The sequence below is a fragment of the Liolophura sinensis genome, chromosome 11, assembly GCF_032854445.1.
Source record: "Liolophura sinensis isolate JHLJ2023 chromosome 11, CUHK_Ljap_v2, whole genome shotgun sequence".
NCBI classification, from domain to species: Eukaryota; Metazoa; Mollusca; class Polyplacophora; order Chitonida; family Chitonidae; genus Liolophura; species Liolophura sinensis.
In genome coordinates, this window is record NC_088305.1 from 24,469,438 (window position 1) to 24,494,287 (window position 24,850).

The following is a 24,850-nucleotide window of genomic DNA, read 5'->3' on the forward strand; positions in this document are numbered from 1 at the left end:
CTGCTGCTCTCAGGTACTCATTCAGCTGCAGACACAGCAAGGTGCAGATTGCGACAGTCAGCATATGTCCCAGGTTTAAAGGCTCCTTTCTCACTGATTAGGCAAGCAAAATTTGGGGCGGATTAATGGCACTATAAATGTCAAAACTGTCGCGTGTGGAATTTCTTGAAACAAGTACTCAGTTTCACATGTCGTACATGTGCGATAATCGCACTTACATGACAATGGTACGACAACAGTGACGTACAAAGTATCGTACGTCTCGCATGACGCTTTCTGAAACTGGCTCTAGGTCCCAGTGTCACAAAGATGTCAATATTGACGTACAAAATATCGTACGACAAAAGTACGATAAAAAACGTCCTACGTTACTTTGTGAAACTGGGCCCAATGACTAATTCCACAAAGACATTTCTGATTTAAGCCAAAATTTTAAACGTTGTTACAATGATTGTTTTTTTTTTTTGTCTCAAGACAACATTGATGAGATGGTAAAACTTTTAATGCAAAGGGCTCAAAAATAAGCTCTAAAATCATATATCAGATGTTGACTTAATTCAAAACTGGATTTGTGGAATCGACACCAGATGTCTACGCAAGGTCGAGCCTATGCAATGAAGAGAAAATTTCGAGGGGAAAATCGGTAAGCACTGAACAAATCAAATCTTTTTCCTTTTCTTCGTATAACTCAACTAAAGCCGTACTCTTCTCAGAAATAAACGTGTTTACTACTAAAATGTTCTTACAAATTTATAATGCCCCTCGCCTTATGATTTCTTTTTAGGTAGCCATGGTTAATGAACTCTTCTGTATACGAGCTTGAAAATCATAGATGGGCCTCTTAAAGCTTGTCGATGCCCTTTCTGAGCTTGTCGGTGCCTTTCTAAGCTTGTCGGTGCCTTTCTAAGCTTGTCGGTGCCTTTGAATTTCTCTCTTCTAAACATCGCCCATCTGAATAAATCTAAACCTCGCTTTATATGTCTATTATTGGGTACAAAACTGTGATGGATTCACGCAAAGAGATGCAGTCAACAGTTTGCAATGATGTTGAAAAGACGTAAGGAATGTTCTCTGCGAATGAGTGCAATTAATTGTACCATACTATGTATTATTAAAGCTACAATACGATTTCAATTGTTCATATATCCAACCCGGTAATCTCATTAAACGCGCTAAATACATAGCCCCTAGTCACGGGTTAAGCAGAATCACACACAGGTATGAGCAGAGTGCCAGAGATTCTGGACGCTCTGTCCATGTTTGCTTACAAGATAATTATCACACTCATTATGAAACTTAAGAAACACAGAGTGAAGTCGTTTGATGGAACAGCCTTGATACACCAGTCTTTGCACGTGACAATAAAGCCAGGAATCCTCATGTGTAAGTAAGACAGGGCAAATTTACATATTTCTCACGTTGGGTTTCACTGGCTCTCTTCCGACGGTAAGGAGAACAAGAGGTTAACGAACAAACTATATTGGAATGAAACTTTCTGACTTACCAAACGACTAATTTGAAGATTTTACATGTTTAAATACACATATGTAAGTATTTGTTTTCAATCAAATCGATTTTGTTTCACTTTATTAACCTGCGAACATTCCTGATTTCTCAGGTTTATGCACGGTTTCTGCCGGTTACAATGCTGGTCGAAGCCGTCGTATAAGTGAATCATACGGAGTAAAACATCAAACAAAAAAAATAAATACATTTAAGTTATGGTCCTTTCATTTCTTACCTTACACCCCTTTGGCTATCATAGCAGATGCTTCGGAGTGCTTGTTGGTTATCAAAGAAAGGCTTTAACGCAAAATTATTGTGCATACTCCTTACAGCGCGTGCGTCCCTCTCTATTTTTGACTTTACATCACTGCCACCAACAGACAAGCTTGACCTTTGGAGAATGTGAGACTGATGGTAGCAAATGGATTCGAATGATTCTGTACTAACCGATGGTGACTGATGCTGGGCTTGCAGTAGGGAATGTCGCTGTAAAAACAGTTGGCGTCACCGTAAATCTAGTGGTACTGATAGGTGTAGTTATAGCTGTAGGCGCTGGTGTGGAGTAAGGTGTTGTACTTTTAGGTGTAGTCCCAGTTGGTGGCGGTGTTGTAGTGTAAGGTGTGGTACTTATTGGTGTTGTAATAGCTGTAGGTGCTGTTGTAGAATAAGGTTTTGTACTGATAGGTGGGGACACAGTTGGTGGTGCTGTTGTAGTTTGAGGCGTTGTACTGATAGGCGTCGTTATAGCTGTGGGTGGTGTTGTAGAGTAAGGTGTTGTACTGATAAGTGTAGTCCCAGTTCCTAGTGTTGTTGTCTTAGGTGTTGTACTGATAGGCGTGGTAATAGCTGAAGGCGTTGTTGTAGAGTGAGGTGTTGTACTGATAGGTGAGCTTACAGCTGTAGGCGCTGTCGTAGAGTAAAGTGTTCCACTGATAGGTGCAGTCCCAGTTGGTGGTGTTGTTGTAATCTGAGGCCTTGTGCTAATAGGCGTGGTTAAAGCTGTAGGCGCTGTTGTAGAATAAGGTGTTGTACCAATAGGTGTAGTCCCAGCTGGTGGCGAAGTTGTGGTGTGAGCTGTGGTACTGATAGGCGTGGTAATAGCTGTAGGCGCTGTTGTAGGGTAAGGTGTAGTACTAATAGGTGAGGTAACAGCTGTAGGCGCTGTTGTAGAGTAAGGTGTACCACTGGTAGGTGTAGTCCCAGTTGGTGGTGTTGTTGTAGTTTGAGGCGTTGTACTGATAGGCGTCGTTATAGCTGTAGGTGCTGTTGTAGAGTAAGGTGTTGTACTGATAGGTGTAGTCCCAGTTCCTGGTGTTGTAGTCTGAGATGTTGTACTGAAAGGTGTGGTTATAGCTGTTGGCGTTGTTGTAGAGTAAGGTGTTGTACTGATAGGTGTAGTCCCAGATGGTGGTGGTGTAGTCTGAGGTGTGGTACTGACAGGTGTGGTTACAGCTGTGGGTGCTGCTGTATAGTAAGGTGTTCCACTGATAGGTGTAATTCTAGTTGGTGGTGTTGTTGTAGTCTGAGACGTTGTACTGATACGTGTTGTTATAGCTGTAGGCGCTTTTGTAGAGTAAGGTGTTGTACTAATAGGTGTAGTGCCAGTTGGTGGTGGTGTTGTAGTCTGAGGCGTTGTACTGATACGTGTTGTTATAGCTGTAGGCGCTTTTGTAGAGTACGGTGTTGTACTAATGGGTGTAGTGCCAGTTGGTGGTGGTGTTGTAGTCTGAGACGTTGTACTGATAGGCGTTGTTATAGCTGTAGGCGCTTTTGTAGAGTACGGTGTTGTACTAATGGGTGTAGTGCCAGTTGGTGGTGGTGTTGTAGTCTGAGGCGTTGTACTGAAAGGCGTTGTTATAGCTGTAGGCGCTTTTGTAGAGTACGGTGTAGTACTAATAGGTGTGGTGCCAGTTGGTGGTGTTGTTGTAATCTGAGGCCTTGTGCTAATAGGCGTGGTTAAAGCTGTAGGCGCTGTTGTAGAATAAGGTGTTGTACCAATAGGTGTAGTCCCAGCTGGTGGCGAAGTTGTGGTGTGAGCTGTGGTACTGATAGGCGTGGTAATAGCTGTAGGCGCTGTTGTAGGGTAAGGTGTAGTACTAATAGGTGAGGTTACAGCTGTAGGCGCTGTTGTAGAGTAAGGTGTACCACTGGTATGTGTAGTCCCAGTTGGTGGTGTTGTTGTAGTTTGAGGCGTTGTACTGATAGGCGTCGTTATAACTGTAGGTGCTGTTGTAGAGTAAGGTGTTGTACTGATAGGTGTAGTCCCAGTTCCTGGTGTTGTAGTCTGTGGTGTTGTACTGAAAGGTGTGGTTATAGCTGTTGGCGTTGTTGTAGAGAAACGTGATGTACTGATAGGTGTAGTCCCAGATGGTGGTGGTGTAGTCTGAGGTGTGGTACTGACAGGTGTGGTTACAGCTGTGGGTGCTGCTGTAGAGTAAGGTGTTCCACTGATTGGTGTAGTCCCAGTTGGTGGTGGTGTTGTAGTTTGAGGCGTTGTACTGATAGGCGTTGTTATAGCTGTAGGTGCTTTTGTAGAGTAAGGTGTTGCACTGAAAGGTGCAGTCCCAGTTCCTGGTGTTGTAGTCTGAGGTGTTGTATTGATAGGTGTGGTTACAGCTGTGGGCGCTGCTGCAGATTTAGGTGTTGTACTAATAGGTGTAGTGCCAGTTGGTGGTGGTGTTGTAATCTGAGGCCTTGTGCTAATAGGCGTGGTTAAAGCTGTAGGCGCTGTTGTAGAATAACGTGTTGTACCAATAGGTGTAGTCCCAGCTGGTGGCGAAGTTGTGGTGTGAGCTGTGGTACTGATAGGCGTGGTAATAGCTGTAGGCGCTGTTGTAGGGTAAGGTGTAGTACTAATAGGTGAGGTTACAGCTGTAGGCGCTGTTGTAGAGTAAGGTGTACCACTGGTAGGTGTAGTCCCAGTTGGTGGTGTTGTTGTAGTTTGAGGCGTTGTACTGATAGGCGTCATTATAGCTGTAGGTGCTGTTGTAGAGTACGGTGTTGTACTGATAGGTGTAGGCCCAGTTCCTGGTGTTGTAGTCTGAGATGTTGTACTGAAAGGTGTGGTTATAGCTGTTGGCGTTGTTGTAAGATAAGGTGTTGTACTGATAGGTGTGGATATAACTGAAGGCGTTGTGACAGAGTAAGGTGTTGTACTAATAGGTGTAGTCCCAGTTATTGGTTGTGGCTTAGTTTTAGGCGTGGTACTGATATGCGTGGTTATAGTTGTAGGTGCTTTTGTAGAGTAAGGTGTTGTAGTTTTAAATGTAGTTCCAGATGGCGGTGGTGGTGTAGTCTGAGGCCTTGTACTGATAGGCGTTGTTATAGCTGTAGGCGCTGTTGTTGAGTAAGGTGTTGTACTGATAGGTGTAATCCCAGTTGGTGATGGTGGTGTTGTCTGAGGCGTGGTGCTGATATGCCTGGTTATAGCTGTAGGCGCTGTTGTAGAGTAAGGTGTTGCAGTTTTAGGTGTCGTTCCAGTTGGTAGTGGTGTTGTAGTCTGAAGCATTGTACTGATAGGTGTTGTTATAGCTGTAGGCGCTTTTGTGGAGTAAGGTATTCTACTGATAGGTGTAGTCCCAGTTGGTGGTGATGTTGTGGTCTGAGGTGTGATACTAAAGGGTGTGGTTATAGCTGTAGACGTCGTTGTAAGATAAGGTGTTGCACTGATAGGTGTAGTCCCAGTTGGTGGTGGTGTTTTAGTCTGAGGTGTTGTACTGATAGGTGTGGAGATAGCTGTAGGCAGTGTTACAGAGTAAAGTGTCGTACTAATAGGCATAGTCCTAGTTGTTGGTGGTGGCGTAGTTTTAGGCGTTGTACTGATAGGCGTTGTTATAGCTGTAAGTGCTTTTGTAGAGTAAGGTGTTGTAGTTTTAAGTGTAGTTCCAGTTGGCGGTGGTGGTGTAGTCTGAGGCCGTGTACTGATAGGCGTAGTTATAGCTGTAGGCACTTTAGTAGAGTAAGGTGTTGTACTGATAGGCGTAGTCCCAGTTGGCAGTGGTGTTGTAGTCCGAAGTGTGGTACTAATAGGTGTGGATATAGCTGTAGACGCCGTTGTAAGATAAGGTGTTGTACTAATAGGTGAAGTCCCAGTTGATGGTGGTGTTGTAGAGTAAAGTGTTGTTTTGATAGGTGTGGTTATAGCTGATGGCGGTGTTGCAGAGTAAGGTGTTGAAGGTTTAGGTGTCGTTCCAGTTGGTGGTGGTGATGTAATCTGAGGCGTGGTACTGATAGGCGTTGTTATAGCTGTAGGCGCTTTTGTTGAGTACTGTATTGTACTAAAAGGTGTAGTCCCAGTTGGTGGTGGTGTTGCAGTCTGAGGTGTGGTTCTGATAGGTGTGGAGATAGCTGTAGGCAGTGTTACAGAATAAAGTGTCGTACTAATAGGCATAGTCCTAGTTGTTGTTGGTGGCTTAGTCTTAGGCGTTGTACTGATAGGCGTTGTTATAGCTGTAAGTGTTTTTGTAGAGTAAGGTGTTGTAGTTTTAAGTGTAGTTCCAGTTGGTGGTGGTGTAGTCTGAGGCCATGTACTGATAGGCGTTGTTATAGCTGTAGGTGCTTTTGTAGAGTAAGGTGTTGTACTGGTAGGTTTAGTCCCAGTTCCTGGTGTTGTATTCTGAGGTGTTGTACTGATAGGTGTGGTTATAGCTGTTGGCGTTGTTGTAGAGTAAAGAGTTGTACTGATAAGTGTAGTCCCAGTTCCTGGTGTTGTAGTCTGAGGTGTCGTACTGATAGGCGTGGTAATAGCTGTAGGCGCTGTGGTAGAGTGAGGTGTTGTACTGATAGGTGCAGTCCCAGTTGGTGGTGGTGTTGTAATCTGAGGCCTTGTGCTAATAGGCATGGTTAAAGCTGTAGGCGCTGTTGTAGAATAAGGTGTTGTACTAATAGGTGTAGTCCCAGCTGGTGGTGAAGTTGTGGTGTGAGCTGTGGTACTGATAGGCTTGGTAATAGCTGTAGGTGCTGTTGTAAAGTGAGGTGTGGTACTGATAGGTGAGCTTACAGCTGTGGGCGCTGTTGTAGGGTAAGGTGTTCCACTGATAGGTGTAGTCCCAGTTGGTGGTGTTGTAGTTTGAGGAGTTGTACTAATAGGCATCGTTATAGCTGTAGGTGCTGTTGTAGAGTAAGGTGCTGTATTGATAGGTGTAGTCCCAGTTCCTGGTGTTGTAGTCTGAGGTGTTGTACTGATAGGTGTGGTTATAGCTGTTGGCGTTGTTGTAGAGAAAAGTGTTGTACTGATAGGTGTAGTCCCAGATGGTGGTGGTGTAGTCTGAGGTGTGGTACTGACAGGTGTGGTTACAGCTGTAGGTGCTGCTGTATAGTAAGGTGTTCCACTGATAGGTGTAGTTCCAGATGGTGGTGGTGTTGTAGTTTGAGGCGTTGTACTGATAGGCGTCATTATAGCTGTAGGTGCTTTTGTAGAGTAAGGTGTTGTACTAACAAGTGTAGTCCCAGTTCCTGGTGTTGTAGTCTGAGGTGTTGCACTGATATGTGTGGTTATAGTTGTAGGTGCTTTTGTAGAGTAAGGTGATGTACCAATAAGTGTAGTCCCAGTTGGTGGTGGTGTTGTAGTTTGAGGCGTTCTACTGATAGGCATTGTTATAGCTGTAGGCACTTTTGTAGAGTACGGTGTTGCACTAATAGGTGTAGTGCCAGTTGGTGGTGGTGTTGTAGTCTGAGGCGTTGTACTGATAGGCGTTGTTATAGCTGTAGGCGCTTTTGTAGAGTACGGTGTTGTACTAATAGGTGTAGTGCCAGTTGGTGGTGGTGTTGTAGTCTGAGGCGTTGTACTGATAGGCGTTGTTATAGCTGTAGACGCTTTTGTAGAGTACGGTGTTGTACTAATAGGTGTAGTGCCAGTTGGTGGTGGTGTTGTAGTCTGAGGTGTGGTACTAATAGGTGTGGTTATAGCTGTAGAGGCTGTTGTAAGATAAGGTGTTGTACTGATAGGTGTGGATATAACTGAAGGCGTTGTGACAGAGTAAGGTGTTGTACTAATAGATGTAGTCCCAGTTATTGGTTGTGGCGTAGTCTTAGGCGTGGTACTGATATGCGTGGTTATAGTTATAGGTGCTTTTGTAGAGTAAGGTGTTGTAGTTTTAAATGTAGTTTCACTTGGTAGTGGTGGTGTAGTCTGAGGCCTTGCACTGATAGGCGTTGTTATAGCTGTAGGCGCTGTTGTTGAGTAAGGTGTTGTACTGAAAGGTGTAGTCCCAGTTGGTGGTGGTGGTGTTGTCTGAGGCGTGGTGCTGATATGCGTGGTTATAGCTGTAGGCATTGTTGTAGAGTAAGGTGTTGTAGGTTTAGGTGTCGTTCCAGCTGGTGGTGCTGTTGTAGTCTGAGGCGTTGTACTGATAGGCGTTGTTATAGCTGTAGGCGCTTTAGTAGAGTAAGGTGTTGTACTGATAGGCGTAGTCCCAGCTGGCGGCGGTGTTATCGTCCAAAGTGTGGTACTTATAGGTGTGGATATAGCTCTAGACGCCGTTGTAAGATAAGGTGTTGTACTGATAGGTGAAGTCCCAATTGATGGTGGTGTTGTAGAGTAAAGAGTTGTTCTGATAGGTGTGGTTATAGCTGATGGCGTTGTTGCTGAGTAAGGTGTTTTAGGTTTAAGTTTCGTTCCAGTTGGTAGTGGTGTTGTGGTCTGAGGCGTGCTACTGATAGGCGTTGTTATAGCTGTAGGCGCTTTTGTTGAGTACTGTATTGTACTAATAGGTGTAGTCCCAGTTGGTGGTGGTGTTGCAGTCTGAGGTGTGGTACTAATAGGTGTGGTTATAGCTGTAGACGTCGTTGTAAGATAAGGTGTTGTACTGATAGGTGTAGTCCAGTTTAGTGGTGGAGTTTTAGTTTGAGTTGTGGTAATGATAAGTGTGGTTATAGCTGTAGGCGCTGTTGCAGAAAAAGGTATTGTACTGATCGGTGTAGTCCCAGTTGGTGGTGTTGTAGTCTGAGGCATTGTACTAATAGGCGTTGTTATAACTGTAGGTCCTGTTGTAGAGAAAGGTGTTCCCCTGATAGGTGTAGTCTTAGTTGTTCGTGGTGGTGTAGTTTGAGGCGTAGTGCTGATATGCGTGGTTATAGCTGTAGGTGCCGTTGTAGAGTAAGGTGTTGTAGTCTTAGGTGTCGTTCCGGTTTGTAGTGGTGTTGTAGTCTGAGGCGTTGTACTGATAGGCGTTGTTATAGCTGTAGGAGCTTTTGTGGAGTAAGGTATTGTACCAATACGTGTAGTCCCAGTTGGTGTTGGTGTTGTAGTCTGAGGTGTGTTACTAATAGGTGTGGTTATAGCTGAAGGCGTTGTTGTAGAGAAAAGTGTTGTACTGATAGGTGTAGTCCCAGTTTTTGGTGTTGTAGTCTGAGGAGTTGTACTGATAGGTGTGAATACAGCTGAAGGCGCGGTGAGAGAGTAAGGTGTTGTAGTAATTGGTGTAGTCCCAGTTGTTGGTTGTGGCATAGTCTTGGGCGTGGTAGTGATATGCGTGGTTATAGCTGTAGGCGCTGTTGTAGAGTAAGGTGTTGTAGTTTTAGGTGTCGTTTCAGTTGGTAGTGGTGGTGTAGTCTGAGGCCTTATACTGATAGGCGTTGTTATAACAGTAGGCGTTTGTGTAGAGTACGGTGTTGTACTGATAGATGTAGTCCCAGTTGGTGGTGGTGGCGTAGTCTTAGACGTGGCACTGATATGCGTGGTTATAGCTGTAGGAGCTTTTGTAGAGTAAGGTATTGTAGTTTTCGGTGTAGTTCCAGTTTCCGGTGGTGTTGTAGTCTGAGGTGTGGCACTCGTAGGTGTGGTCATAGCTGCAGGCGCTGTTACAGAGTATGGTGTTGTACTAATAGGTGTAGTCCCAGATGGTAGTGGTGGCTTAGTCTTAGGCATGGTAGTGATATGCGTGGTTGTAGTTGTAGGTCCTTTTGTAGAGTAAGGTGTTGTAGTTTTAAATGTAGTTCCAGTTGGCGCTGGTGGTGTAGTCTGAGGCGTTGTACTGATAGGCGTTGTTATAGCTGTAGGCACTTTTGTAGAGTAAGGTCTTGTAGTTTTAGGTGTAGTTCCAGTTGGCGATGGTGGTGTAGTCTGAGGCCTTGTGCTGATAGGCGTTGTTATAGCTGTAGGTGCTCTTGTAGAGTACGGTGTTGTACTAAAAGGTGTAGTCACAGTTTGTGGTGGTGTTGTAGTCTGAGGCGATGTACTGATGGACGTAGTTATAACTGTCGTTGCTGTTGTAGAGTATGGTTTTGTACTGATAGGTGTAGTCCCAGTTGTTGGTGGTGGTGTAGTCTGACGGGTGGTGCTGATATGCGTTGTTATAGCTGTAGGCCCTGTTGTAGAGTACGGTGTTGTACGGAAAGCCGTAGTCCCAGTTGGTGGTGTTGTAGTCTGAGGTGTTGTACTAATACGTGTAGTCCCAGGTGATGGTGGTGGCGAAGTCTTAGGCATGGCACTGATATGCGTTGTTATAGCTGTAGGAGCTTTTGTATAGTAAGGTATTGTGGCTTTCGGTGTAGTTCCAGTTTTCGGTGGTGGTGTAGTCTGAGGCGTTGTACTGACAGGCGTTGTTATAGCTGTAGGCACTTTTGTAGAGTACGGTGTTGTACTGATAGGTGTAGTCGCAGTTGGTGGTCCGGTAGCCTGAGGTGTTGTACTGATATACGTGGTTATAACTGTAGGCCCTTTTGTAGAGTAAGGTCTTGTAGTTTTAGGTGTAGTTCCAGTTGGCGATGGTGGTGTAGTCTGAGGCCTTATGCTGATAGGCGTTGTTATAGCTGTAGGCGCTTTTGTAGAGTACGGTGTTGTACTAAAAGATGTAGTCGCAGTTTGTGGTGGTGTTGTAGTCTGAGGCGATGTACTGATGGGCACAGTGATAGCTGTCGGTGATATTGTAGAGTATGGTTTTGTACTGACAGGTGTAGTCCCAGTTGTTGGTGGTGGTGTAGTCTGACGGGTGGTGCTGATATGCGTTGTTATAGCTGTAGGCCCTGTTGTAGAGTACGGTGTTGTACGGAAAGCTGTAGTCCCAGTTGGTGGTGGCAGCGTAGTCTTAGGCGTGGCAGGCGTAGTCATAGCTGCAGGCACTGTTACAGAGTAAGGTGTTGTACTAATAGGTGTAGTCCCAGATGGTGGTGGCAGCGTAGTCTTAGGCGTGGCACTGATATGCGTGGTTATAGCTGTAGGAGCTTTTGTAGAGTAAGGTATAGTAGTTTTCGGTGTAGTTCCAGTTTCCGGTGGTGGTGTAGTCTGAGGCGTTGTACTGACAGGCGTTGTTATAGCTTCAAGCGCTTTTGTAGAGTAAGGTGTTGTACTGATAGGTGTAGTCCCAGTTGATGGTGGTGTTGTAGAGTAAGGTGTTGTACTGATAGGTGTGGTTATAGCTGAAGGCGCTGTTGTAAAGTAAGGTGTTGTACTGATAGGTGTAGTCCCAATTTTTGGTGTAGTAGTCTGAGGTGTTGTAATGATAGGTGTGGATATACCTGAAGGCGTTGTGACAGAGTAAGGTGTTGTACTAATATGTGGAGTTGGAGTTATTGATGGTGGCTTAGTTTTAGGCGTGGTACTGATATGCGTGGTTAGAGTTGTAGGTGCTTTTGTAGAGTAAGGTGTTGTAGTTTTAAATGTAGTTCCAGATGGCGCTGGTGGTGCAGTCTGAGGCGTTGTACTGATAGACGTTGTTATAGCTGTAGGCACTTTTGTAGAGTAAGGTGTTGTAGTTTTAGGTGTAGTTCCAGTTGGCGATGGTGGTGTAGTCTGAGGCCTTGTGCTGATAGGCGTTGTTATAGCTGTAGGTGCTCTTGTAGAGTACGGTGTTGTACTAAAAGGTGTAGTCACAGTTTGTGGTGGTGTTGTAGTCTGAGGCGATGTACTGATGGGCGCAGTGATAGCTGTCGGTGATATTGTAGAGTATGGTTTTGTACTGATAGGTGTAGTCCCAGTTGTTGGTGGTGGTGTAGTCTGACGGGTGGTGCTGATATGCGTTGTTATAGCTGTAGGCCCTGTTGTAGAGTACGGTGTTGTACGGAAAGCTGTAGTCCCAGTTGGTGGTGTTGTAGTCTGAGGTGTTGTATTAATAGGTGTAGTCCCAGGTGGTGGTGGTGGCGAAGTCTTAGGCATGGCACTGATATGCGTGGTTATAGCTGTAGGAGCTTTTGTAGAGTAAGGTATTGTAGTTTTCGGTGTAGTTCCAGTTTCCGGTGGTGGTGTAGTCTGAGGCGTTGTACTGACAGGCGTTGCTATAGCTGTAGGCACTTTTGTAGAGTACGGTGTTGTACTGATAGGTGTAGTCGCAGTTGGTGGTCCGGTAGCCTGACTGATATGCGTGGTTATAGCTGTAGGCCCTTTTGTAGAGTAAGGTCTTGTAGTTTTAGGTGTAGTTCCAGTTGGCGATGGTGGTGTAGTCTGAGGCCTTGTGCTGATAGGCGTTGTTATAGCTGTAGGCGCTTTTGTAGAGTATGGTGTTGTACTAAAAGATGTAGTCGCAGTTTGTGGTGGTGTTGTAGTCTGAGGCGATGTACTGATGGGCGCAGTGATAGCTGTCGGTGATATTGTAGAGTATGGTTTTGTACTGATAGGTGTAGTCCCAGTTGTTGGTGGTGGTGTAGTCTGACGGGTGGTGCTGATATGCGTTGTTATAGCTGTAGGCCCTGTTGTAGAGTACGGTGTTGTACGGAAAGCTGTAGTCCCAGTTGGTGGTGGCAGCGTAGTCTTGGGCGTGGCAGGCGTAGTCATAGCTGCAGGCACTGTTACAGAGTAAGGTGTTGTACTAATAGGTGTAGTCCCAGATGGTGGTGGCAGCGTAGTCTTAGGCGTGGCACTGATATGCGTGGTTATAGCTGTAGGAGCTTTTGTAGAGTAAGGTATAGTAGTTTTCGGTGTAGTTCCAGTTTCCGGTGGTGGTGTAGTCTGAGGCGTTGTACTGACAGGCGTTGTTATAGCTTCAAGCGCTTTTGTAGAGTAAGGTGTTGTACTGATAGGTGTGGTCCCAGTTGATGGCGGTGTTGTAGTCTGAGGTGTGGTACTGATAGGTGTGGAAATAGCTGTAGGCGCTGTCGTAGAGTAAGGTATTGTACTGAAAGCTGTAGTCCCAGTTGGTGGTGTTGTAGTCTGAGGTGTAGTAGTAGTAGGTGTAGGTTTAGCTGAAGGCATTGTTGTAGAGTAAGGTGTTGTACTGACAGGTGTGGTAACAGATAGTGGCGTTATTGAAGTAAAAGGTGTAATTGTAGACGGGGTTACAGTTGTCGTCGTTGTCGGCGCTGGCTTTGTTGCAGTGTAACTTTTACTAACGGGGATATATGTTGTTGGAGGTGTAGTTGATGGAAACAATTTTGTGGTAGTAGTTTCGGTTGTAGTTTTAGATGGCGCTGTCGTCATACCTGAAAGAGATAGTGAAGATAGTAAAAAATAATACACCTAGCTGTTAGTTGCGGGCTGTGTGCATATATGCTGTGAGATATACCAGCATGTTGCGTGGGTATAGACCTACAGCCTAATGTTTCGTCGAGTTGATCAGTATTTTCAGGAGTCCGAAGGGCGAGTGGAAATATTGATTTTAAAGACGAAGTATCAGACCGTACACCCACACAACATGCTGGTATAACGAAGTTATCACAATGAAGAGCATTTTTTGGTCTAAAATATCACCAGCTCTTCAGCCTGCGCACACTGTGTTTTCACGGGCTCTTTTCGGCTGTGGGACCGTCAGCATGCCGAATTCACGGGACATACGATGAGAAGAACATAAGGCCTGACTGGGAACCTTGGCTGAGCTGAGAGAGAAATACTTGCTTTAGGTGAACTACTAGTTATTACTAGTTATCTACTGAATTTGCAAGGACGTGTTACGAGTTTGTCTATGTGTTGTTGTTAATTGTTTTGAATCATTAAAACTCTTTTCAAAATGAAAGAAAGAAAAGTTGTTGACTCGTACACTGTCACGTGCGGCACTGACTCAGTAGGCATACAGCGGATCGTTGCCTTTGGCTGGCACGTGCTTTCCTGACTCCACAGGTATACAGAAAAAGAAATATCCTCGCCTGTTCGGCGAATACGGTAGCTTATCCAAAGCGGGTTGCTAATTCACCCAGAAAAATGGGTCAAATGAGAAGATCAACTGAGTCATGAAACTCATCATGAAATCATGCCAAGTCCTGGAACCCGGTTATATTGTTGACTCACATGGTTAGCTCATCTGGTCATATGACTCAGTTTTATGAGTTGAATTAGCTCAATAGTATAACTCAGATTTCTGAGTCGGTTGGTCCAAATTTTCTCTCAGTGTAGCATGATAAGTTTCTTTTAGAAATAACGACAAAAGAGACACGTATAGATTAACGACATGAAGTGAAAACGTGGCATGTAATCAAACGCGCTTACAGTGTAACGAAATTGATTTATTGAGATCTTACCAACAAAACAGGCCCAGATCTCAAGTTGGAACTCCATGTCCGAACCCGGATTGTCGTTAGTCACTTGAACCATCAAGGAATGGGCAAAAACACCAACGGGGAAAATCAGCTGAGGGTTATCTGCCGGATACATATTCTAAAAAAAACAAGAACAACTCATATTATCCTAAAAAGAAATGAAATATAATTTACTGATTTATTATATTGTCACAAAACCTCATACTTAACAAGGTTTTACTTATATAGGATGGTAGCCAATTTCATAGGTAGAGAAAACCAGAGTGTCAGGGGAAAATTTTACGTGGTACTCAAGATTGTTTCACTTATATGACTTCGACCAGCATTATGGTGGAAGGAAACTGGGCATAGCCTGGGGGAAGCAAATGCCATGATTCGCAGGCTACTGACAGGCCTTCCCACGTACGACTGGAGACGATGCGATCATGAGCTGGGGGCTGGGGCTCTCTCAAAGGGGTCGCAATGTTACGCCGGCCTACTCACCATAACGTCGCATACCGACGGCTTACACAGGCTTGGCGTTTGTGACCGGCGTAACATTGTGACCCCTTTGAGAAACACCCCCCAGTGGACGAACTCACAGCAACAACATTGGTGAGACACATCTTTCGCTGGCAAAAAGGGATAGACAGCGTTCCCATACAAACGCCATGATGCTCTTTCACGAAATATGCTGGAGATCACTTAAGAAGAATGGATAACAAAAGGCTGTCGACATATGACTTAAAAAATTGTTAAGTACGACGTTAAACCCCAAGCACTCACTCACTCACTCTCACAGGGGCCAAAAAGTTCCTATGGTAAGCCGTAGAGATGTGTTTACTTGGAACTCTATGTGCTTTAACAATGGCAATGTTGGTACTTAAGTGACAATGATCTCAGCATAGGTATTATAGGAGTCAGCTCATTGTTTCTGTCTGGACATACTCCTTACATCATATGTGCCACTCTCTAGGTTCGCTTTACATCACTGCCATCAATGGCTTTACATCACTGATGATCCCAGCGACCTCGGCATTGCCGTGATTCCTGTACAAATGTCACTGGGATCACCAGAGCAAGAAAAGATATCAAAAACCGCTAAAAACAATCTTTACTTCTAAGCATACTTTATACATATGTATTCTCTTTAAAGTATGCAGAACATAATTCTAACGAACCTTTCATTTTTTATGAATGCTGATGAAATTAAATAGTTCAGGGCAAGGCCACCAGTGCTGAGGCTATGCCTAAAGAAGACAACTTAGGTCAGAAAGGTTTCAAAGGTCAAGCTTGTCTAGTGATGGAAGTAATGTAAAGTGATAATAGACAGCAGCACACGCGCTGTAAGGAGTATACTGTCTGGAGTGTCGTGTCTGGTGTCTTTGGTATGGCGTTCAGTGAGGCAGCACTGTGAATGTGTCAGCAGTGTGTATGATCTGTTACAGGAATATTCCGTCATAAAATGGCTGAAATATTGTTAAATAACAGTAAACCCAAGTCGAAAGAGCAAACAAAATCGACAAAAAAATACATGTGAAAAGATGGCTGCAGATGTTACCTCATACAATATAAAGTCTTCCTCCATGATTGTTTTGATAAACAAACTGCTAACACCAACTTCGACTGGGTCCAAAAAAACAACCTTGTACAACTCCACGTCTTTGAATGGGTCAAGTACGACTGTTATTTCGATGACAGGGTGTTCCAATGTGAACGGAGACGCACTGCCGGGCCTTAAGTTTGACAAAACAGCGGATGCGTCTAAGGCACTAAGGGCAGAGTCCGGGATAAGAGACGGATCCGACATACCTTCCTGTGCCTCACAGCGGGCTGTAAAGAAAATTGATGAATCGATTTTAGTTCACTAACACTGAATGGAATTTTCTATTCTAATTGTTGCGGGGCCTTGTTATTTCTTAACCCCTAAAGAAAAATTATGAATTTTACGGACATGGGATATGCACCATTGAGCCTGGCACGGCACATTACTTTTCCAATCGTCTTCTGTTTGTGAGTTTCATTGCATATTCCAGTCTCCAACAAAATCCAATCAAATTATTGCCATATTTAGATTGAACTCAATATTTTACATCTATGATAAAGTTCCAATAAAATGGAACAAAATAAAATATAGGCCACGTGTGGTATTACACACGACTACAAAGGACTAATTTATGTCAGAGTTAAAATAAAATAAACATATCAAGTTCTAGAGAGGGTCTTGGCAAATATTTCCGTGTAAGTATGAAGTCTGAAGAGCTTGCCGTTTTGGAGACGTTTTCCGATGAAATTGCCAGCTACCCACTATGGGCGCCATATCACGTGGCCTACATGCATGACAAACTTTATGGTGGATCAATTTCAGTTGTGTACTACAAGATGTCAATGTTTCAAAGACATGCATGAATATTATAGCTATTGCTAGGACACGAGTATAAAATTTAAAAAAAAATAAAAACAACGGAGTTTCAAACCAAAAGGCTTTGAGCCCTATCAAACCCGCAAGCGTGAAAAACTAGGCTACCAGCGTTAAGCATAAAATCTAAATAAGAACAAGGTTCCTTTCGCTTAAAAGCATAAAAATCAGAACATGTCATCTCCCAATTTCAAAGTCTAAACAGTGTCTTACAGAAGTTAATTCACACACTGAAAAATGTAGGAGTGGTTGCAGTTGGCGGCAAAGTTAAAATTGTCGCCGTTTCAATCATAGGAGAGGTTGCAGTTGTTAGCAAACGTTGCAGGCGTGATACCTTTGGACGTGGTTTCTGTAGGTGCTGTTGTACTATAAGGTGCTGTACTGATAGAGGTGGATGCAGTTGTAGGCATTCTTGCAGTCGAAGACTTGGTGGCCATGGGAGTGGTGCGAACTGTAGGTGCAGTTCTACTATAAGGTGCAGTGCTAATAGGGATGGATGCAGTTGTAGGCATTGTTGCAATCGAAGACTTGGTGGCCATAGGAGTGGTGGCAGCTGTAGGTGCAGTTGTACTATAAGGTGTAATACTGATAGGGGTGGATGCAGTTGTAGGCATTGTTGCAGTCGAAGACTTGGTGGCCAAAGGAGTAGTGACAGCAGTAGGTGCAGTTGTACTATAAGGTGCAGTACTAATAGGCATGGATGCAGTTGTAGGCATTGTTGTAGTCGAAGACTTGGTGGCCATGGGAGTTGTGACAGCTGTAAGCGTTGTTGTACTATAAGATGCAGTACTGATAGGGGTGGATGCAGTTGTAGGCATTGTTGCAGTCGAAGATTTGGTGGCCATAGGAGTGGTGACAGCTGTTGGTGCAGTTGTACTATAAGGTGCTGTACTGCTAGGCATGGATGCAGTTGTAGGCATTGTTGCAGTCGAAGACTTGGTGGCCATGGGAGTGGTGACAGCTGTCGGTGCAGTTCTATTATAAGGTGGAGTGCTGATAGGGATGGATGCAGTTGTAGGCACTGTTGCAGTCGAAGACCTTGTGGCCATGCGAGTGGTGGCAGCTGTAAGCGTTGTTGTACTATAAGGTGCTGTACTGATAGGGGTGGATGCAGTTGTAGGCATTGTTGCAGTCGAAGACTTGGTGGCCATGGGAGTGGTGACAGCTGTTGGTGCAGTTGTACTATAAGGTGCTGTACTGCTAGGCATGGATGCAGTTGTAGGCATTGTTGCAGTCGAAGACTTGGTGGCCATGGGAGTGGTGACAGCTGTCGGTGCAGTTCTATTATAAGGTGGAGTGCTGATAGGGATGGATGCAGTTGTAGGCACTGTTGCAGTCGAAGACCTTGTGGCCATGCGAGTGGTGGCAGCTGTAAGCGTTGTTGTACTATAAGGTGCTGTACTGATAGGGGTGGATGCAGTTGTAGGCATTGTTGCAGTCGAAGACTTGGTGGCCATGGGAGTGGTGAGAGCTGTAGGTGCTGTTGTACTATAAGGTGTAGTACTAATAAGGGTGGATGCACTTGTAGGCATTGTTGCACTCGAAGACTTGGTGGCCAAGAGAGTAGTGACAGCAGTAGGTGCAGTTGTACTATAAGGTGCTGTTCTGATAGGGGTGGATGCAGTTGTAGGCATTGTTGCAGTCGAAGACCTTGTGGCCATGGGAGTGGTGACAGCAGCAGGTGCAGTTGTACTATAAGGTGCTGTACTGATAGTGGTGGATGCAGTTGTAGGCATTGTTGCAGTCGAAGACCTGGTGGCCAAGGGAGTGGTGGCAGCTGAAGGTGCAGTTCTATTATAAGGTGGAGTGCTGATACGGATGGATGCAGTTGTAGGCACTGTTGCAGTCGAAGGCTTGGTGGCCATGGGAGTGGTGACAGAAGTAGGTGCAGTTGTACTATAAGGTGCTGTTCTGATAGAGGTGGATGCAGTTGTAGGCATTGTTGCAGCCGAAGATTTGGTGGCCTTGGGAGTGGTGACAGCTGTAGGTGCTGTTGTACTATAAGGTGTAGTACTAATAGGGGTGGATGCACTTGTAGGCATTGTTGCAGTCGAAGACTTTGTGGCCAAGAGAGTAGTGACAGCAGTAGGTGCAGTTGTACTATAAGGTGGAGTGCTAATAGGGATGGATGCAGTTGTAGGCACTGTTGCAGTCGAAGGCTTGGTGGCCATGGGAGTGGTGACAGAAGTATGTGCAGTTCTACTATAAGGTGCTGTTCTGATAGAGGTGGATGCAGTTGTGGGCATTGTTGCAGCCGAAGATTTGGTGGCCATGGGAGTGGTGACAGCTGTAGGTGCTGTTGTACTATAAGGTGTAGTACTAATAGGGGTGGATGCACTTGTAGGCATTGTTGCAGTCGAAGACTTGGTGGCCAAGAGAGTAGTGACAGCAGTAGGTGCAGTTGTACTATAAGGTGCTGTTCTGATAGGGGTGGATGCAGTTGTAGGCATTGTTGCAGTCGAAGACCTTGTGGCCATGGGAGTGGTGACAGCAGCAGGTGCAGTTGTACTATAAGATGCTGTACTGATAGGGGTGGATGCAGTTGTAGGCATTGTTGCAGTCGAAGAGCTGGTGGCCAAGGGAGTGGTGGCAGCTGTAGGTGCTGTTGTACTATAAGGTGTAGTACTGATAGGGATGGATGCACTTGTAGGCATTGTTGCAGTCGAAGACTTGGTGGCCAAGAGAGTAGTGACAGCAGTAGGTGCAGTTGTACTATAACGTGCTGTTCTGATAGGGGTGGATGCAGTTGTAGGCATTGTTGCAGTCGAAGACCTTGTGGCCATGGGAGTGGTGACAGCAGCAGGTGCAGTTGTACTATAAGATGCTGTACTGATAGTGGTGGATGCAGTTGTAGGCATTGTTGCAGTCGAAGAGCTGGTGGCCAAGGGAGTGGTGGAAGCTAAAGGTGCAGTTCTATTATAAGGTGGAGTGCTGATAGTGATGGATGCAGTTGTAGGCATTGTTGCAGTCGAAGGCTTGGTGGCCATGGGAGTGGTGACAGAAGTAGGTGCAGTTCTACTATGAGGCGCTGTTGTGATAGAGGTGGATGCAGTTGTAGGCATTGTTGCAGTCGAAGACTTGGTGGCCATGGGAGTGGTGACAGTTGTCGGTGCAGTTCTACTATAAGGTGCAGTACTGATAGGGATAGATGCAGTTGTAGGCATTGTTGCAGCCGAAGATTTGGTGGTCATGGGAGTGGTGACAGAAGTAGGTACTGTTGTACTATAAGGTGTAGAACTGATAGGGGTGGTTGCAGTTGTAGGCATTGTTGCAGTCGAAGATTTGGTGGCCATGGGAGTGGTGACAGCTGTAGGTGCAGTTGTACTATAAAGTGGAGTGCTGATAGGGGTGGAAGCAGTTGTAGGCATTGTTGCAGTCGGAGATTTGGCGGCCATGGGAGTGGTGACAGCAGTAGGTGCAGTTCTATTATAAGGTGGAGTGCTGATAGGGGTGGATGCAGTTGTAGGCATTGTTGCAGTCGAAGAGCTGGTGGCCATGGGAGTGGTGGCAGCAGTAGGTGCAGTTCTATTATAAGGTGTAGTACTAATAAGGGTGGATGCAGCTGTAGGTATTGTTGTAGTAGAAGACCTGGTGGCCATGGGAGTGGTGGCAACTGCAGGTGCAGTTCTACTATGAGGTGGAGTGCTGATAGGGATAGATGCAGTTGTTGGCATTGTTGCAGTCGAAGGCTTGGTGGCCAAGGGAGTGGTGGCAGCTGTAGGTGCAGTTCTACTATAAGGTGCTGTTCTGATAGAAGTGGATGCAGTTGTAGGCATTGTTACAGTGGAAGACTTGGTGGCCATGGGAGTGGTGATAGCTGTCGGAGTTGTTCTACTATAAGGTGCCGTACTGATAGGGATAGCTGCAGTTGTAGGCACTGTTGCAGCCGAAGATTTGGTGGTTATGGGAGTGGTGACAGCTGTAGGTGCTGTTGTACTATAAGGTGTAATACTGACAGGGGTGGATGCAGTTGTAGGCATTGTTGCAGTCGAAGACTTGGTGGCCAAAGGAGTAGTGACAGCAGTAGGTGCAGTTGTACTATAAGGTGCAGTACTAATAGGGATGGATGCAGTTGTAGGCATTGTTGTAGTCGAAGACTTGGTGGCCATGGGAGTTGTGACAGCTGTAAGCGTTGTTGTACTATAAGATGCAGTACTGATAGGGGTGGATGCAGTTGTAGGGATTGTTGCAGTCGAAGACTTGGTGGCCACAGGAGTGGTGACAGCTGTTGGTGCAGTTGTACTATAAGGTGCTGTACTGCTAGGCATGGATGCAGTTGTAGGCATTGTTGCAGTCGAAGACTTGGTGGCCATGGGAGTGGTGACAGCTGTCGGTGCAGTTCTATTATAAGGTGGAGTGCTGATAGGGATGGATGCAGTTGTAGGCACTGTTGCAGTCGAAGACCTTGTGGCCATGCGAGTGGTGGCAGCTGTAAGCGTTGTTGTACTATAAGGTGCTGTACTGATAGGGGTGGATGCAGTTGTAGGCATTGTTGCAGTCGAAGACTTGGTGGCCATAGGAGTGGTGACAGCTGTTGGTGCAGTTGTACTATAAGGTGCTGTACTAATAGGCATGGATGCAGTTGTAGGCATTGTTGCAGCCGAAGATTTGGTGGCTATGGGAGTGGTGAGAGCTGTAGGTGCTGTTGTACTATAAGGTGTAGTACTAATAAGGGTGGATGTACTTGTAGGCATTGTTGCAGTCGAAGACTTGGTGGCCAAGAGAGTAGTGACAGCAGTAGGTGCAGTTGTACTATAAGGTGCTGTTCTGATAGGGGTGGATGCAGTTGTAGGCATTGTTGCAGTCGAAGACCTTGTGGCCATGGGAGTGGTGACAGCAGCAGGTGCAGTTGTACTATAAGGTGCTGTACTGATAGTGGTGGATGCAGTTGTAGGCATTGTTGCAGTCGAAGACCTGGTGGCCAAGGGAGTGGTGGCAGCTGAAGGTGCAGTTCTATTATAAGGTGGAGTGATGATACGGATGGATGCAGTTGTAGGCACTGTTGCAGTCGAAGGCTTGGTGGCCATGGGAGTGGTGACAGAAGTAGGTGCAGTTCTACTATAAGGTGCTGTTCTGATAGAGGTGGATGCAGTTGTAGGCATTGTTGCAGCCGAAGATTTGGTGGCCTTGGGAGTGGTGACAGCTGTAGGTGCTGTTGTACTATAAGGTGTAGTACTAATAGGGGTGGATGCACTTGTAGGCATTGTTGCAGTCGAAGACTTGGTGGCCAAGAGAGTAGTGACAGCAGTAGGTGCAGTTGTACTATAAGGTGGAGTGCTGATAGGGATGGATGCAGTTGTAGGCACTGTTGCAGTCGAAGGCTTGGTGGCCATGGGAGTGGTGACAGAAGTATGTGCAGTTCTACTATAAGGTGCTGTTCTGATAGAGGTGGATGCAGTTGTGGGCATTGTTGCAGCCGAAGATTTGGTGGCCATGGGAGTGGTGACAGCTGTAGGTGCTGTTGTACTATAAGGTGTAGTACTAATAGGGGTGGATGCACTTGTAGGCATTGTTGCAGTCGAAGACTTGGTGGCCAAGAGAGTAGTGACAGCAGTAGGTGCAGTTGTACTATAAGGTGCTGTTCTCATGGGGGTGGATGCAGTTGTAGGCATTGTTGCAGTCGAAGACCTTGTGGCCATGGGAGTGGTGACAGCAGCAGGTGCAGTTGTACTATAAGATGCTGTACTGATAGGGGTGGATGCAGTTGTAGGCATTGTTGCAGTCGAAGAGCTGGTGGCCAAGGGAGTGGTGGCAGCTGTAGGTGCTGTTGTACTATAAGGTGTAGTACTGATAGGGATGGATGCACTTGTAGGCATTGTTGCAGTAGAAGACTTGGTGGCCAAGAGAGTAGTGACAGCAGTAGGTGCAGTTGTACTATAAGGTGCTGTTCTGATAGGGGTGGATGCAGTTTTAGGCATTGTTGCAGTCGAAGACCTTGTGGCCATGGGAGTGGTGACAGCAGCAGGTGCAGTTGTACTATAAGGTGCTGTACTGATAGTGGTGGATGCAGTTGTAGGCATTGTTGCAGTCGAAGAGCTGGTGGCCAAGGGAGTGGTGGCAGCTAAAGGTGCAGTTCTATTATAAGGTGGAGTGCTGATAGGGATGGATGCAGTTGTAGGCATTGTTGCAGTCGAAGGCTTGGTGGCCATGGGAGTGGTGACAGAAGTAGGTGCAGTTCTACTATGAGGTGCTGTTGTGATAGAGGTGGATGCAGTTGTAGGCATTGTTGCAGTCGAAGACTTGGTGGCCATGGGAGTGGTGACAGTTGTCGGTGCAGTTCTACTATAAGGTGCAGTACTGATAGGGATAGATGCAGTTGTAGGCATTGTTGCAGCCGAAGATTTGGTGGTCATGGGAGTGGTGACAGAAGTAGGTACTGTTGTACTATAAGGTGTAGAACTGATAGGGATGGTTGCAGTTGTAGGCATTGTTGCAGTCGAAGATTTGGTGGCCATGGGAGTGGTGACAGCTGTAGGTGCAGTTGTACTATAAGGTGGAGTGCTGATAGGGGTGGAAGCAGTTGTAGGCATTGTTGCAGTCGGAGATTTGGCGGCCATGGGAGTGGTGACAGCAGTAGGTGCAGTTCTATTATAAGGTGGAGTGCTGATAGGGGTGGATGCAGTTGTAGGCATTGTTGCAGTCGAAGAGCTGGTGGCCATGGGAGTGGTGACAGCAGTAGGTGCTGGTGTACTATAAAATGTGGTACTGATAGGGGTGGATGCAGTTGTAGGCATTGTTGCAGTCGAAGACCTTGTGGCCATGGGAGTGGTGACAGCTGTAGGTGCAGTTCTACTATAAGGTGCTGTTCTGATAGAAGTGGATGCAGTTGTAGGCATTGTTACAGTGGAAGACTTGGTGGCCATGGGAGTGGTGACAGCTGTCGGAGTAGTTCTACTATAAGGTGCCGTACTGATAGGGATAGCTGCAGTTGTAGGCATTGTTGCAGCCGAAGATTTGGTGGTTATGGGAGTGGTGACAGCTGTAGGTGCTGTTGTACTATAAGGTGTAGTACTGATAGGGATGGATGCAGTTGTAGGCATTGTTGCAGCCGAAGATTTGGTGGCCATGGGAGTGGTGGCAGCAGCAGGTGCAGTTGTACTATAAGGTGGAGTGCTGATAGGGGAGGAAGCAGTTGTAGGCATTGTTGCAGTCGAAGACCTTGTGGCCATGGGAGTGGTGACAGCTGTAGGTGCAGTTGTACTATAAGGTGTAGTAATGATAGGGGTGGATACAGTTGCAGGCATTGTTGCAGTCGAAGATTTGGTGGCCATGGGAGTGGTGACAGCAATAGGTGCTGTTGTAGTATAAGGTGTGGTACCGATATGGGTGGATGCAGTTGTAGGCATTGTTGCAGTGGAAGACTTGGTGGCCATGGGAGTGGTGACAGCTGTCGGTGCAGTTCTACTATAAGGTGGAGTGCTGATAGGGGTGGATGCACTTGTAGGCATTGTTGCAGTCGAAGACTTGGTGGCCAAGGGAGTAGTGACAGCTGTAGGTGCAGTTGTACTATAAGGTGCTGTTCTGATAGGGGTGGATGCAGTTGTAGGCATTGTTGCAGTCGAAGACTTTGTGGCCATGGGAGTGGTGACAGCAGTAGGTGCAGTTCTACTAAAAGGTGCAGTGCTTGTAGGGATGGATGCAGTTGTAGGCATTGTTGCAGTCGAAAACTTCATGGCCATGGGAGTGGTGAAAACTGTAGACGTTGTTGTACTATAAGGTGCAGTGCTGATAGGCATGGATGCAGCTGTAGGCATTGTTGCAGTCGAAGACGTTGTGGCTTTGGGAGTGGTGACAGCTGTAGGTACAGTTCTATTATAAGGTGGAGTGCTGATAGGGATGGATGCAGTTGTAGGCACTGTTGCAGTCGAAGACCTTGTGGCCATGGGAGTTGTGGCAGCTGTAAGCGTTGTTGTACTATAAGGTGCAATACTGATAGGGATGGATGCAGTTGTAGGCATTGTTGCAGTCGAAGACTTGGTGGCCATGGGAGTGGTGGCAACTGCAGGTGCAGTTCTACTATAAGGTGGAGTGGTGATAAGGATGGATGCAGTTGTAGGCATTGTTGCAGTCGAAGACTTGGTGGCCATTGGAGTGGTGGCAGCTGTAGGTGCAGTTGTACTATAAGGTGCAGTACTGATAGGGGTGGATGCAGTTGTAGGCATTGTTGTAGTCGAAGACTTGGTGGCCATGGGAGTGGTGGCAGCTGTAGGTGCAGTTCTATTGTAATGTGCAGTACTGATAGGGATGGATATAGTTGTAGGCATTGTTGCAGTCGAAGACTTGGTGGCCATAGGAGTGGTGAAAACTGTAGACGTTGTTGTACTATAAGGTGGAGTGGTGATAGGCATGGATGCAGTTGTAGGCATTGTTGCAGTGGAAGATTTGGTGGCCATGGGTGTGGTGACAGCTGTAGGTGCAGTTCTATTATAAGGTGGAGTGCTGATAGGGATGGATATAGTTGTAGGCATTGTTGCAGTCGAAGACTTGGTGGCCCATAGGAGTTGTGACAGCAGTAGGTTGCAGTTCTATTATAAGGTGGAGTGC

The 24,850-nt window shown here is 46.0% G+C and overlaps 1 protein-coding gene across 1 annotated transcript in view; it reads right to left on the reverse strand.

Moving 5' to 3' along the window:
• Window positions 1-24,850, reverse strand: part of LOC135478225 (mucin-2-like) — a 97,301-nt gene that overhangs the window by 18,622 nt on the left and 53,829 nt on the right. Inside the window, exons 34-42 of the mRNA XM_064758497.1 lie at window positions 16,641-24,713; window positions 15,449-15,720; window positions 13,891-14,026; window positions 6,506-12,858; window positions 6,136-6,335; window positions 4,408-4,629; window positions 3,620-4,134; window positions 3,288-3,477; window positions 2,689-2,970 (exon numbers count right to left, since the gene is read on the reverse strand). Coding sequence (XP_064614567.1) covers window positions 2,689-2,970; window positions 3,288-3,477; window positions 3,620-4,134; window positions 4,408-4,629; window positions 6,136-6,335; window positions 6,506-12,858; window positions 13,891-14,026; window positions 15,449-15,720; window positions 16,641-24,713 — 16,243 coding nt within the window. The remainder of the gene's footprint in view (window positions 1-2,688; window positions 2,971-3,287; window positions 3,478-3,619; window positions 4,135-4,407; window positions 4,630-6,135; window positions 6,336-6,505; window positions 12,859-13,890; window positions 14,027-15,448; window positions 15,721-16,640; window positions 24,714-24,850) is intronic.